The sequence below is a fragment of the Perca flavescens genome, chromosome 20 (assembly GCF_004354835.1).
Source record: "Perca flavescens isolate YP-PL-M2 chromosome 20, PFLA_1.0, whole genome shotgun sequence".
Taxonomy (NCBI): Eukaryota; Metazoa; Chordata; class Actinopteri; order Perciformes; family Percidae; genus Perca; species Perca flavescens.
The window spans coordinates 12589162-12602784 of NC_041350.1; the positions used below are offsets into that span (position 1 = coordinate 12589162).

The 13623-nt window shown below is 42.9% G+C and overlaps 1 protein-coding gene across 9 annotated transcripts in view; it reads left to right on the plus strand.

Annotated features, from left to right (window-relative positions):
* The window catches only part of LOC114546385 (AT-rich interactive domain-containing protein 1B), a 207639-nt gene that overhangs the window by 149462 nt on the left and 44554 nt on the right, over window positions 1-13623 (plus strand). For all 9 annotated transcript variants that reach the window (XM_028565135.1, XM_028565138.1, XM_028565137.1 and 6 more), the window contains one exon: window positions 1953-2259. In XM_028565135.1, the coding sequence (XP_028420936.1) occupies window positions 1953-2259 (307 nt within the window). The remainder of the gene's footprint in view (window positions 1-1952; window positions 2260-13623) is intronic.

The window sequence follows — 13623 nt, forward strand, 5'->3', positions numbered from 1 at the left end:
CAACTCAGAATACCGGATGACTTGAATGGCTGGGACAGGGAGGGGAACCAAGGATGAGGAAGAGAGAGAGGAAAGCGAGTGCCTCATGTGCTCAGTCGAGCGATGGTAGATAATGCCAGGCGACAGACTGGCAGGCTGGCAGAGCGGGTGGGCACTCACAGCGGCATGATGGAAAACAAAGGCTTTGTGTGTCACCACCGAGATCGCATTAACCAAAATAAGCAGCCGTGGACCGACTGCCACACTGACTTGGTTGTCTGTTCCACAGGCGACGCCATGCATGGTAGAGAGACATAGAGGACGTCTGTCTCACTTTTTTATATAAAATAATATGGTGCTAGGAGTAATGAGAAAAAGTACAGTGTCTGCCACTGTTGACATTGAATTGACTGTGTGACAGAGCTGCATAAATTCAAAACAAGTGCCATATTTGTGGTCACAGCCAATGCATTCAAGACATGCAGGGTTTGGCAGCCAGTCTCCCAAACATTTTGCCAATATTCATTATCTTTTAATTTGAATACTAGCTGTCTGTTCAGGCATGGTGAGGCTGCTTTCAATGTAGCTTTTACAGTCTGACACTTCCAGCAACATCTTACCACATTACACCAGCATCCTAATTTGTGCTTAGACATCTGAAGAAATGACCGATGCATACTGATGTTGAGTCTGATCAAAAATGCAGAATATTGTATCTATTAAATAACATCTTCCTAATGTTCACCAGTAGAATCAGATTATAATAACATTACAACAAGCATGCAAAAAGTGAATCTGAACGACAGCATTCCCTGTATATATATGTAGGTGTGTAGTTGGGTTATTTGGATTTTGAGACCCCATATAAGGTCAGGGAGACACACAGACACACTTCGTTCTGTGGTGACAGTAATGGTTGCACAGGACTCAGGTGGGACAGGGTCAACAGGCCTGATAGAGCAGGTAGGATCAGCTGGCATACACCCGCAAACTCATCCCCTTCCTCCCCAAGCGGGCACCAGCCAGGAAACCGGGGTCACTCACAGGTGACTTCCCCCATGTTCAGCTACAGCTGGGGCACAGCCGCTAGTCTGTGAGTGTGTGTGTTTGTCCAAATGTGTGTGATGTTTAGTTAGGGGGCAGCGATCACATTGCCTCACATCACATCACATCTGGTCTTCTCTCTACCTCTACCACTGTCTCTCTTCCATCTATCACTGTTGTTTTACTGCTTCCCGTGCTCCACACTTTTCTATAGTCTTCAGTATTCTGTCAGCAGTATTGGTGGGGATTCCCTGGAATCCATTCAGGAGGCGGACTACCTACTAAGCACACACAGGCACGCACACATACACACACACACACACACACACACACACACACACACACACACACACACACACACACAGAGTTCTCTGCTCACCACAGGTAATGAAATCTGTAATATGAACTCACCCTTGGTCTGAATGAAAGTCCATTACAGTTTATTTTCACCATAGCAGCCACTGTACAGTAGTGGCTTCTTATGTGGGAATTTTTTTTGCTCCTCTGCCATATTAACCACTGTCACCATGACTGCAGAAACCTTATCTCAGTGATTACAGTAGGTCACGGAAAAGTGAAATACTGTTCGTGCACGTGCAGAGTAAACTTTTAACCTTTTAACCTGCAGTGCCTTACGAAAGCATTGGAAATTTGGTGCGTCTTTGCATCATATGTTTCACTTCTTTTTTGTTTTGCAAGAGTTTTTTTATTTTTCAGATTATACGATCCGGTCTTTCAGACAAACAATCCCATTTCAACTATGCTGAAATAGTTGCAATAGCACCGATTTATCATGACATTATATTTACCAGGAGAATTTTGTCTTTGCTTGAGCTCATTCAAATTTGCCACCTGATGCATGTCACTTCTCATCAAATGCTTGGGTGAGCTTCAGAAATACTCACTGTAAGTCCTTTCTTCTGTTCCAGGATCTGTCCGGCTCGATTGATGACCTCCCCACTGGGACGGAGGCTGGTCTGGGCTCAGCCGTCAGCGGCGTTGGCGGCGGCTCCTCCAGCAGCAGCAGCAGTAGCCAAGGGGAGCAGGGAGGGGCCAGTAACCAGGGACAATCCCCCTTCTCCCCTCACGCCTCCCCCCACCTCCCCAGCCAGAGGAGCGGGCCCTCTCCCTCCCCTGTGGTCTCACCTGCAGGCTCCACTCAGTCCCAGCAGTCACGATCAGGCTCTGGACCCATCTCTCCCGCCAGCGGACCCTCAGCCAACACCACCGCACCAGGTAAGGTTGCCATTAGAGCCTCTAAAAGTATGCGCGCATGAATCTTGATAATCAGATTTAATTCTGATGGAAGGTGCAATTTGTAGCATGATAACTTTATGGATATGTCTTCAAAAACAAACAAGACTATAACTGAAGAATTGCCGTCGGAACCAGACACTACACTGCATTATACATCATGTAACACCGTGTTGCATTCCCTGGGAAATTTGCAAAATTGCTTTACAGCTTAAAGGGGAAATTGCTCTGTGCCACCAAACAAGAGGCTGCTGTTCGAAAGCGAATGAGAAAACAATCACAAACATTCCCCAGTCAGTGATGTCAAATGAAGTGTATTGCCTTTGACAGATGATGAGAAGTCGCTGTTCTGACATCACTGATGACCAGAAGTTTCCTTTTCCAGCCCCATGTGATTCAGTTTTAATGTGCTCTTTGAAAATGATACTTGGAGCAGCTTGACGGCAGTACCATTAGTAAACTTGTTGCTGCTGTAAGCATATCACAGTTATCCCACCTACATTTCTGCTTGACCTTTCCATTTATGTTGCTATTTAAAGACCTAAGCCTGATTTCATTTGTTTTTAAATATGTGCATTTAAAGAGGATTTTAAAAAGGTCATGTAGAAAACTGACCCTGATGCAGAATAGGTGTACGCGTTTCCACAAATAACAACATGCCAACATTTAAATGTAGTGTGTTTTGCATTGCTAGAGTAGATTGCAAGCATGAAGCTTTCACACCTTTCTGTCACCAAACAAATAATTCAGCTCAGAAAAAATCTGGGTTACAGGAGGGAAACTGTGTTTCTTTGTCTTAATCAAAGTCTTAATTTTTATATGATTACCCATAATAATATTGTCAGTGTAAATCTACACAGAAAGCTTTGCTTGAGTTTGAGCATGATTGACCTTTATTTTAGAGCAGTCCAGATGACCCATAGGTGACAACATCCTGGTTTAATAGCATCTCTTTTTTTCTCATCTCCAATTCACCGTGTAATCCATCCAGATCAATTTTCATTCTGCCAGTTTGGACAGGGGATGAAGCTGAGTGCACACTGCAGCAGAAGACCAAATAATATCAATCCAGCATGTCTAGACTTCAATATCTCTGGTCCATTTGAAATTCTTATTCAGACCGCTGAAGAATATTACGGCTTAGTGCAGAGCACTTCATGGAATATGTCTCATTCATTTTCCTCACAAAGTTTTTGTCCTTGCATAGTAGGGATTTGTTAAGTCTTTCATCGCGGTGTTGTAGAAACACATCCCTACATTGCAGTGGAATTTTGATAAAGTCCATCTCCCCCGTGGATCGCACAAGTATTTCTAACATTCACGTCAAGACAATATTTCCTCTACACTCTGAGTGTTAATGAATTGAGACTGACTGGTAGTGAACGACCTCCCATCTGATTTGTAGCCTTATCTAAGATATGGCAGGCCAAACAAGACACCAGCAGGATTATCAGACAATGCACGGTGTGTCTGTCTGTCTCCTGAGGCCATAGCAGAGCACATAACCATTTAGATAAACACTGAGCATTATAAACAAGTGTGGATTTGATTTGCCTCAGACAGGTATGTGAATGTGTGTGTGTGTGTGTGTGTGTGTGTGTGTGTGTGTGTGTGTGCGCGTGCGCGTACGTACGTATGCGTATACACACTGTTCCTCCCCGTCATCCCACCTTCTCTCTGCCCGACTGCGTGGCTGACCGGCACATCAGCATGTCTCAGACCTGTCAGTCACTCTGACGAGGCGGGGCAAAATGTCTTGAGTGCGATCCTGACACCAGCTCCTCCTCCCCTCCTCGCAGCCGCTTACCAGAGTGATTGACGCTAATGAAAAACTGGGACAGTGGTTTTCCAGGCACTCGTGCCAAGAATCATGACGAGAATCCGGAATGAGGCGGCAAAGACGGGAAGCGAAACCGATCGCTGGGACATGATTAATAAGAAAATATTTAAAAATATTCCCCATGCCAAATAAATGGTGATAAAGCGTGGAGCAGTGAGTAACATCTGGCATGTTTTAGCGGCTGTACTACAATCATTTTGAATTAGATCAAGGAGCAGCCAGCCTAAGAGAGACATAGGAGAACTAATGTGGTTAGCACACATCTGATTACTAACGCTCCACTTTCTAACACTTCATCACAAGTTAGGACACTTTGGTTAATGTTGTCGTTTTAGTTTGGTAGTCAGTGAGGAGAGGAGGGGGCAAAAGAGCTGGCAAGTAACATTTGTGTATTTATGTGTGTGTTGTTTCTGATGTTTCTTCAGTACTCCCACTTCTATTACTTCTGCAGCCTTAAAAAAAACACGTTCTTCATTATTCAAACCAGTTGTGTGAACAAAAGTGTCCTCTAAATAAACAAAATCAGACAAACATTAATGAGCTAATTAATTAGTGTGAAAAAACTACTGTTTTTATCTGCAGTAGTTTGAGCTCCAGTCAAAAAAAAGTCAAAACACAACATATCTTGTGGCTGCATTGCATTCTGGTCCATTAAGGCTACTGTCAGTCCTATTAAACTCCATTATAGCTTTGTTCTAAATGTCACCATACGATTGTCATATTAAGATTTTTGGGGCAATTATACACATAAATCCAAAGAAAATTCAAAGAAAATCTGTAGTTACTAAATTCTTTAAGTGTGATAGTGTGGATCTTTCCTTTAAATACAAACAAAAATCAGCAGTTGTGGTACCAAAGTGTGTGTTCCAGAGTGTGTGTCCACCTGCATATGTTAGCAGACTTTGTACGCATGTCTACCATGTTTAATTATGCAAAAAGTGGTTTAGAGGAAAAGGGATATCAATAAAGAAATGACTGTAAGTAAAGGAGTGTCATCCCAAGCTTTGTGGAACCAGTAATTGTGTATAAGCCTGTGTGTATATATGGGTGTTAGTCTGTCACTGGTCAGCCTCACTCGGTGGAGTGACACGACCTGTCACACGGCTGAGCACTCACGGGACACACGTTACCCTTGACAGCGGTCAGAGGAGAGCAATTTCATCATGTCATCCTTTCACCTGGCTGTCAAACACACACACACACACACACACACACACATGCACACAGATGGCATACATAACAGCAGATGAGCACAAATTCATATGAACAGTTTATTTCATGGTTTCATGTGAAACATATATAGTTATATAGTATATAGCACATATAAATCACTTATATATGCTTGCTTAGTTGGATGAGTGACGGTGTTTGTGTGTGTGTGTGTGTGTGTGTGTGTGTGTGTGTGTGTGTGTGTGTGTGTGTGTGTGTGAGTGCGCGCGTGCATGCGTGTGCATGCATGCGTGTGCATGCATGCGTGTGTGTGTGTGTAAAAGAGCCAGAGAGAGAGGGGGAGACTGACAGATTGCCAGCCTATCATAGACCCATACACTTGCACATATCTATCTTGTCGGAGCTCCACTGCACGCCTGTGATACCCTTGTCTCCTCGCTTCTCTTCTTTCTCCCTTCTCCCTCTCCTCTCTCTCTCTCTCTCTCTCTCTCTCTCTCTCTCTCTCTCTCTCTCTCCGTCTCTCCATGAAGCAAATCCAATACACTGTAACATTATCCGGGCCTTGCCTTGCTATTTGGATTCTCTCCCTGAGCCAAAAAGGCACACACAGGGCCAAATTGATTTTCCTGTTGCGCTAGATTTGTGACAGTCGAGCAGAAATCACATTGCTCAACCGCCAACCTCCCCCTCCTCTTCCTTCACCTCATATGCACAAACACAAAACCAGACTCGCGCACACACACACACACACACACACACACACACACACACACACACCTCTTTCCTCCCAATGTCTCTGAAGCAATTCAGAGCATCTTCAGAATATGTTTCTCCTTCCAGGAGACATCGGGGACGAGGCAAGCAGACATTCGTCTTTCATCCGGATGGATGTGGGGCTGAATGGCCAAGTCATCCAGTCAAAGTGCAGAACACAAGGTCCTAAAAAAAGTTCAGCCTTCAGTCCCTAAGTTAGCGTCAGTTGCTGCAGCCACAGAATGCTGATTTGTGTGCATTTGGCTTTCCAGAACTGCATTTTCTGGATATTTCTAGACGTATAACATAGTGTTTACTTTGTGGTTTTACATGTGTACACTACAAGGGCTGGTTCGACAAGCTGTCGCCAGGCCTCCTGTCAGTATGGCGTCACTTCCTGTCAGCCTTTGTATGGCTTGCACTTTTTACCCCAAAACAAGTAGAAGCCATATCCACTACCAGACTGAACCTGATGAATACTAAATCAAACATAAATAGAGCACAGAAACTCAGTTGTCATCATTTTTCGTAAGATGGAGCCGTTAAGGCAGAGAGATACACTTGTCTGCTGCTGTGCGAGGTAAAATCCCAACAATTTTCAGTGTCAACAAAATATACTGCAAGAAAATATGCTTCTTATTTTCTCTGATCTTAAAGTAGTGGAAGTACTCCGGGAAGCAGACTGTTGCTCCATAATCACCTATAGATGTCCAGTTAGGTTGAGATCTTGCAACTACGAAGGCCTGAGCCGTTTATTGTCCCTGCGTGCTCTTTATAGAAGCCTTTATTATTCAGGCTCTTCTTTTTATTTTTATATATAGTATAGAGATTATTGCATAGAGAAACTTTGGGTGAATGTTTTGACATTCTTAGCTTGTAAAGAATGTTTGTTACTATAATCACTAAAGTGGTAGTATTATCAAAACAAAATTTACCCAATTAAGCATTATTCTTTTGTATAATTGACCATTTTAACCACTTAGAAAATAATTAGTAACCTTGTGTCCCTGTCACATGGAAAACCTATCAGAGACTAAGTGAACTAGATTGGGACTGTCTGTATTCAGATCTGGTCCATATTCTGTGGTATTTTCTCACTGTGTGCCTGTATTTATGCATTTGTGTCTGCATGCCTGCTCTGCTTTGAGGCCCAAACTGCACAATTTTTCTACATTGTTCGGCCACTAATTGACACAGAGCACATCCACACTCCTCCATGGCCCTAGCTCGCTCTGTCTGCTGCAGAAAATCACAAATACTCATCTCTCTCTCTTCTATTTTCCTCTCTTCTTCCTCATTCTCCACCAAGGTCCTCCGAGGTCCAGTGCTTGCCTACCCTCCCTCTTTTCTCTCCCCTCTCCTCTCCGCCCCTCTCCTCATCCCTCCAAGTTTTTATTTTCTTAAAAAGAGGTGATTGGAGCTCGCGGGCGAGCGCTCTGGAGAGTTTAATCGGTGTATCTGCGTCCGCTTCAAGTGCTTCCAGGGCCTAGAAAAGGACAGAGAGGTCAGAGCGAGTGGAGGAGGGAGAGGGGAAGGAGGGATAGATAGAGGGTCGGAGACAGAGTGGGTGAGAGGCCAGGCCTGTCCAGTTTGTTAGCTTAAGGGTCCTTCCCAATGAATCTCTTCAATGAATCTTCTCCAACCCCTTTACATCCACTCTTGTCCTTTCCATCGTCCCCGAGCCTAGCCTGTGGTTTGCATTTCAGTTCTCAATTCAGAAAATATAGTGTATTTATATCTGTAATTATGGTAATGAGAAACACAGATATGAAAAAAACAAGTTTCCATTGGTGCTGGGTTTTTTTTTCCCCACACTGTGATCAAAGGTCCATCACAGACGCCTGGAAGGAATCAAAGTGATAACCTCAGATCAAGATTGCGTGCATAAAGGTGGCCATATTTGAAAGCAACGTCAGTAAACGACTTCCCCGACGAGAAAGAAAAAACTAAATTACAGGCTGCAAAATATCGGACCAGAAAAGACACCGCGGGGAGGTTCAACCAAAACTTATATTTTTCCTCTGTTAGTGGTGGAAGTTCTTAACAAGAAAGCAGTGGAAGAGGGTAGGGGGGTTTAGTTATTATGCAAGTGTGTTTTGCAGCGTGGAGCTGGGCGAGTTTTCTAGTCGCACCACTCCTTTAAGAGGCTGCGCGGTGGGTACACTGCCTCTGGCTGTCCCTGTCCCTCTCTTTTTCTCTCATTATTTTTATCGTGCTCGCTTTCTCTTATGTTCCCTCTTGTGTCTTACGTTCCCTCGTCCCCACCCTTTCCTTCCCATCTCTGTTTGTCTCTGCTGCTTTCTTTGCTCAGAGCGTTGCTGTGGTACAGGCCTCCCACCGAGGAACAAGGCTGAATTTTCCGTCCCTCTTATTTCTCCACATTTCTCCTTGAGCTCTCCTTCTCCACTTCTGTCCTCCTTTTCTTCCTTCATTCTTCCCCCATTCACACATCAACTGTCCCACCCCCCATCTACCCAACTCTTTCCCCCACTCCCACATGCCTCTTTCTCTCCTCCGCCTGATGGCTGCTCGTGTTCGGAGTGAAACAGCAAAATGCCCTCCCCGCAGACATTATATTCACAAAGCACACCCTCCGCCAAAACTGGGAAAAAAAGAAGAATATGTTGCCGGCTTGCTGTGTTAGCCATTTAGAGAAATCCCATTCTAATTCTGTCCGACTGAAAAACCCTAACCGGAGCACAGTGCGCAATTATTTTCCCTCCCCAACACCTATTTTCTTGCTTTCTCTCACTCCATCGCTCTCTCCCCCCCGCATCCTGCTCGCTGTTTTTTAGCTTAAGCTGCAGTTTTGCTTTACTTACAGTTGCTACTCAGCATTGGAAGTAATGAGGATCTTGGGAGAGTGCTTGTTTTGCGAGCTACCGCGGGCCTGCGCTCGTCCCCTACAGGGAGAGTTAACTGGCATTAGCCCCCGGCTTGGAGAGGCATTGACTCGCACCCATTGAGATCTAAACCACCATTATTGGAGCCCGCTGTTTATCTGCCTCTTTCCCCTAAAGACACAGCAAGACGTGTGTGTGTGTGTGTGTGTGTGTGTGTGTGTGTGTGTTGGGTGGTGCATGTGTGTGTATTCGTTGGGTGGTGCAGGTGTGTGTGAATTTACAGCCTAAAGGTTGTATTAAGAGATGGTGCTGAAGCAGCCCTTTCTCTGTACTCTACACCGGTCTATTAGTGCTCACCGCTGTTACCTCACTTTAGCAAAAATGGCCCGTGCTGCTTTAGGGTGTGTGTGTGTGTGTGTGTGTTTCTGTGCGTGTACGTGTGCGCGCGCGCACAAGCAGAGGCATCGCTGCATCTTGGTGTATACATACAGTATATGTGCACACCCTTGCAACCATGTACACACACGGCATCTTACTTTCATCAGCAATTAATAAAAAAGTCTTTTAATTGACTCTGTGGTTGACTTTTCTTCATTGGCATTACTCATACACACACACATACGCAGTAGCTCCTACGCTTAATATTACCAGGGCCCTGAAACAAAACAGAAATATGGCCACGAGTTCTCTCCCTCGGCTTTGAACTTCCCCGGCATGTGCGTTTGAAACCCTGATGAAAAAAAGCTTCAAATACCACACTCCCTCTCTTCAAAGGAGACTCAGGGCTGCTTCGACAGTCCTTGCGGAAGAGAAATTTAAAATGTGTATTGGGTTTTTAGCAGGGAGCATTATCTCCAAAAACGCAATAAACCCCCATTACTTTTGGCCCTGCTGCCTTGTATCATGAGCAAAGAGTAGAAAATGGATCAAAGAGTCAAAGAGGAAATTACAGTTGTTTGACTTTTCAGCAATATTCCAAAAGAGCATTCTCGTTCTACATATCTTCCTGTTTGCTCTTTGCCTTCGTGCAGCAGGTCCCGTCTTTCTAAAACTCCATGGACTTGATCAAAACATGAGATCTGTTCCTCTTTAAAGCCTAGTAGTTTGAGAATGGTCAGTGTTAAGGACAAATATTTGCACAGGTGCACTCTCATGAATGAGTCGTGTTTGAAACCTGCCATCAAAAATCTGATTATAAGGGTACTTAATAAAATTCTTTCAGGATAAAAACATTGAATTGGAAAGTATAGTTTAATTTCAATTCATTAAAAATAAAAGCACCTTGCTTCTTAACCGCTTCTTAAATGCAAGAGGCAATTTTTTATTTGTGTGTATTTGTGTATGTTTTTATATATATGCTCATTTGGGGGCTTGTAGAGGTGTAAATTGCCAGTGGTAATAACAGTGGATAAAGATGCAGGCTGAGGGACAGCAAGTTATTGCCATGCCACTGATGGCTACATGTGCTAAATGTGTTGTAGAGCACCTATGGGAACACAAGCGCTTTATGGAACACACAGAAAGAGATCTAAACACAGAAACAAAGACACATTCAAGCACATGCACATGAAAGCATACACAGTTAAAGACTAGTACAAAAACGTGCAACAAGCTACAATGATCACAAATATTTGAACATTGTCCAAACACTGAAACGGATCAAAATACAATAAATCATAGGTAATCACTGGTAAAAACAAGCCACAGAAATGTAGAACACAATTTCAGATGTTTTAATTTACAAAAAGAAACACATATATATATATATATACATATAGTACTTATCTAAAGCCAGACAATCTTACAAATGAATCAAAAGAAATATTAAATCACACTCACACACACCAGCCACAACAAGATGACCTGCATGGTGGAAGCATTTCCATACCATTTATTTGTTTTACATTTTCATTCATAGCAAGCAAAGATGGCCTTTTTTCTTTGGACAGGGAAAGATATACAGTCAGCTACTGCTGACATTTAGTTCTCCCCTCTTTTTTTCTCTCGCTCTCTCTCACATGGAGAAGAACGGTACGTCAAAGATTCAGCGTATGAATTATTAATGGTACGGATTAAACTTGCCAAGACTCACTGTGGAGCCTGTTTGTTTTTATTTGGATGTAATTATTTAATGGCACCTTGTTAAAAGTGATAGTGAGGAGAGGAGAGGATAGGAGAGGAGAAAATGTAGGAAGAAGCTTTGTTTGGATAGTAATTGGTAGTGAAATAATTACAAAGTGCTCCAAGCTTCACTCGCAGAGACATAAGGAAAGGAGGGGTGAGGCCTTGTCAGACTCAACTACTTCCACTCCTCTCTCTTCTGTTTTTCAATTTCCTCTTTCTCAAGAAGCATCCCTGTTTCTTGTTGTTTTTTTGTTTTTTCCCTCTTTGTCCTCTCTCTCACACACACACACACACATATATGCATGCACACCGGTATGTCTTTGCATTAATCTCATCTCTGGTGACAATATACATGGGTATGTGGAGAGAGTAGTGGAGCATGGAGGGCACTGTTCCCTATTTGTACCTTCATTGTGGCACACGCTCACACACATACACACACAAACAAACGCACACAGTACAAGCTGCTGCTGCCACCACCACTCTGCCATCCAAACAAACAGAGTCTGACAGCATAGCCGGTGCCTGGCATGCATCCCTGCACACACACATACACATACAAAGGCAAGCCTTTATCGTAGGGTCGACTTCCATAGTTTAAGGCTTCAGTAAACTCCTGCTAGCATACTTCATCCTCACTACCCATTCACCCATCTAAACCCGCGCTAAGGCTAAATCTGTCCCTCTGGCAACAAGTGGCCATGACCCTCAATAAGACGCTTTAGGCTCCTCCAGTCAGACACATAAACACATCCTACATAAACAGTACAATGAAGTGTTAATAAACACACTGCAGCAGAAACAAGCACATAGCTGCATACGCAGTATTTCCATTATTACCAGTGGTGGACGAAGTACTCCAATCTTTTACTAAAGTAAAAGTAGCCATACCACAGTGTGGAAATACTCAAGTTAAAGTACAAAGGTATTAGCAGAATGGCCCATTTCAAAATCATATATACTGTATTATATTACTGGATTATAATTGTGTGTAAACCATGTTAATTGTTATTTTGTATTATTAATCTGCAAAGTAACTAAACTTGTCAAATACATGTATGGGAGTAACAAGTACAATGTTCCCTTTGAGATGTAGTGGAGTACAAGTATAAAGTAGCATGAAATGGAAATACTCAAGTAAACTACAAGTACCTCAGAATTGTACTGTACTTAAGTACCGTATTTGAGTAAATGTACTTCATTACATTCCACCACTGATTACTACTAACTAGTTTATACTTGCTACTGCTTCACATTTCAGGGGCAAAGTTTTGTACTTTTACATCCACTAACATAAGATTACAAAAGATAGATAAAAACATAAGATGCATTGCATAGATTAAACTCCAACACCATATAAAGTAGTTCAAACTTGCTCCCAGTTGACCAATGTGGCTTACATGTTAATACATCGTTAATAATAACCCAATTATAATACATAAACATCATAATAAACGTTCTGAAAACGCCATTGTGCATAATGAGTACTTTTACTATGTTATACTTTCAACAGTTACCTGCTAACGCTTGTGTGTGAGTGTTTTTACATTTTGTTATTGCTACGTTTGCTTAAGTAAAGGACTGCTTCTTTTACCACTGGTACATTCGCACATCGAGCCACTAGTGTTTCAAGTGTTATCTCAGGGTTTCTTCAACGTTTGCACTCTGACGTTTTCCCTTCCCTCCACCACATGTTGACAGTCTAATCGAATATTCCCTCTTTGAAGCAGCGCCGCTGGATCTGTTCATGTGGGGGGCAGGGGTGTGTGTGTGTGTGTGTGTGTGTGTGTGTGTGTGTGTGTGTGTGTTTTAATATTTCAGCACATATCCTATGAGCCTTTTGTGCTATTACGCATGTTTTCTTGTGTTTTTTAGTGTGTTCATTTACACTTGTTTGTCCAATTACTTTTACATCTGTGTGTGTGTATGCGTGTGTTAGTGTGTAGGCAGCCGGGTGTATGGAAATATTGTTTATGCAGTTTTATGCAAAGCAAGTATGTTGACATGGAGAGAGTGCCACCTCCAGTCATGTATTACTGCTACCGTGGACAGACCTGTCACACACACACATATGCACTATATATATATATATATATATATATATATATACTGGGTTTTTCATCTACAGCAAAGTGCAACCAGTGCAGTTTAAAAAGAAATCTCCTCAATGTCTCAGGTCTGAATCCAAAGATTAAAGGTTAATTTGCCATCTCTCTACTTCCTCTGGGCCAAATCAATCCACCATAGTCTCTGTCTGCCATTGTCCTAATCAGACCCTCAACTCACTATTGGATTTCAATGGAACAGGCACAGCCCAAAGACCTGCACAACTACCTAATCAATGATCCTCAAATGGCTCTGGTTTTCTATAGGGGATCGCTCTGGTTTGAATGCTTACACAAGAAAGTGGCACAGGGTCCAATGACTTGAAATGTCCTCTAGAAGTGCATTTGTCTTTTAGCTGATAGTGAATCACAAACAACTTCATATATTGTTAGTGGTTGCACTGTGCTCTTGGTGTATTTGTAAATTTGGCAGCAAACCCTCCAACCCTATTGCTTAAAGCTCAAGGAACACATCCAGGGCGGCCTCAGTCAAAATAAAACCTTCAGCTTA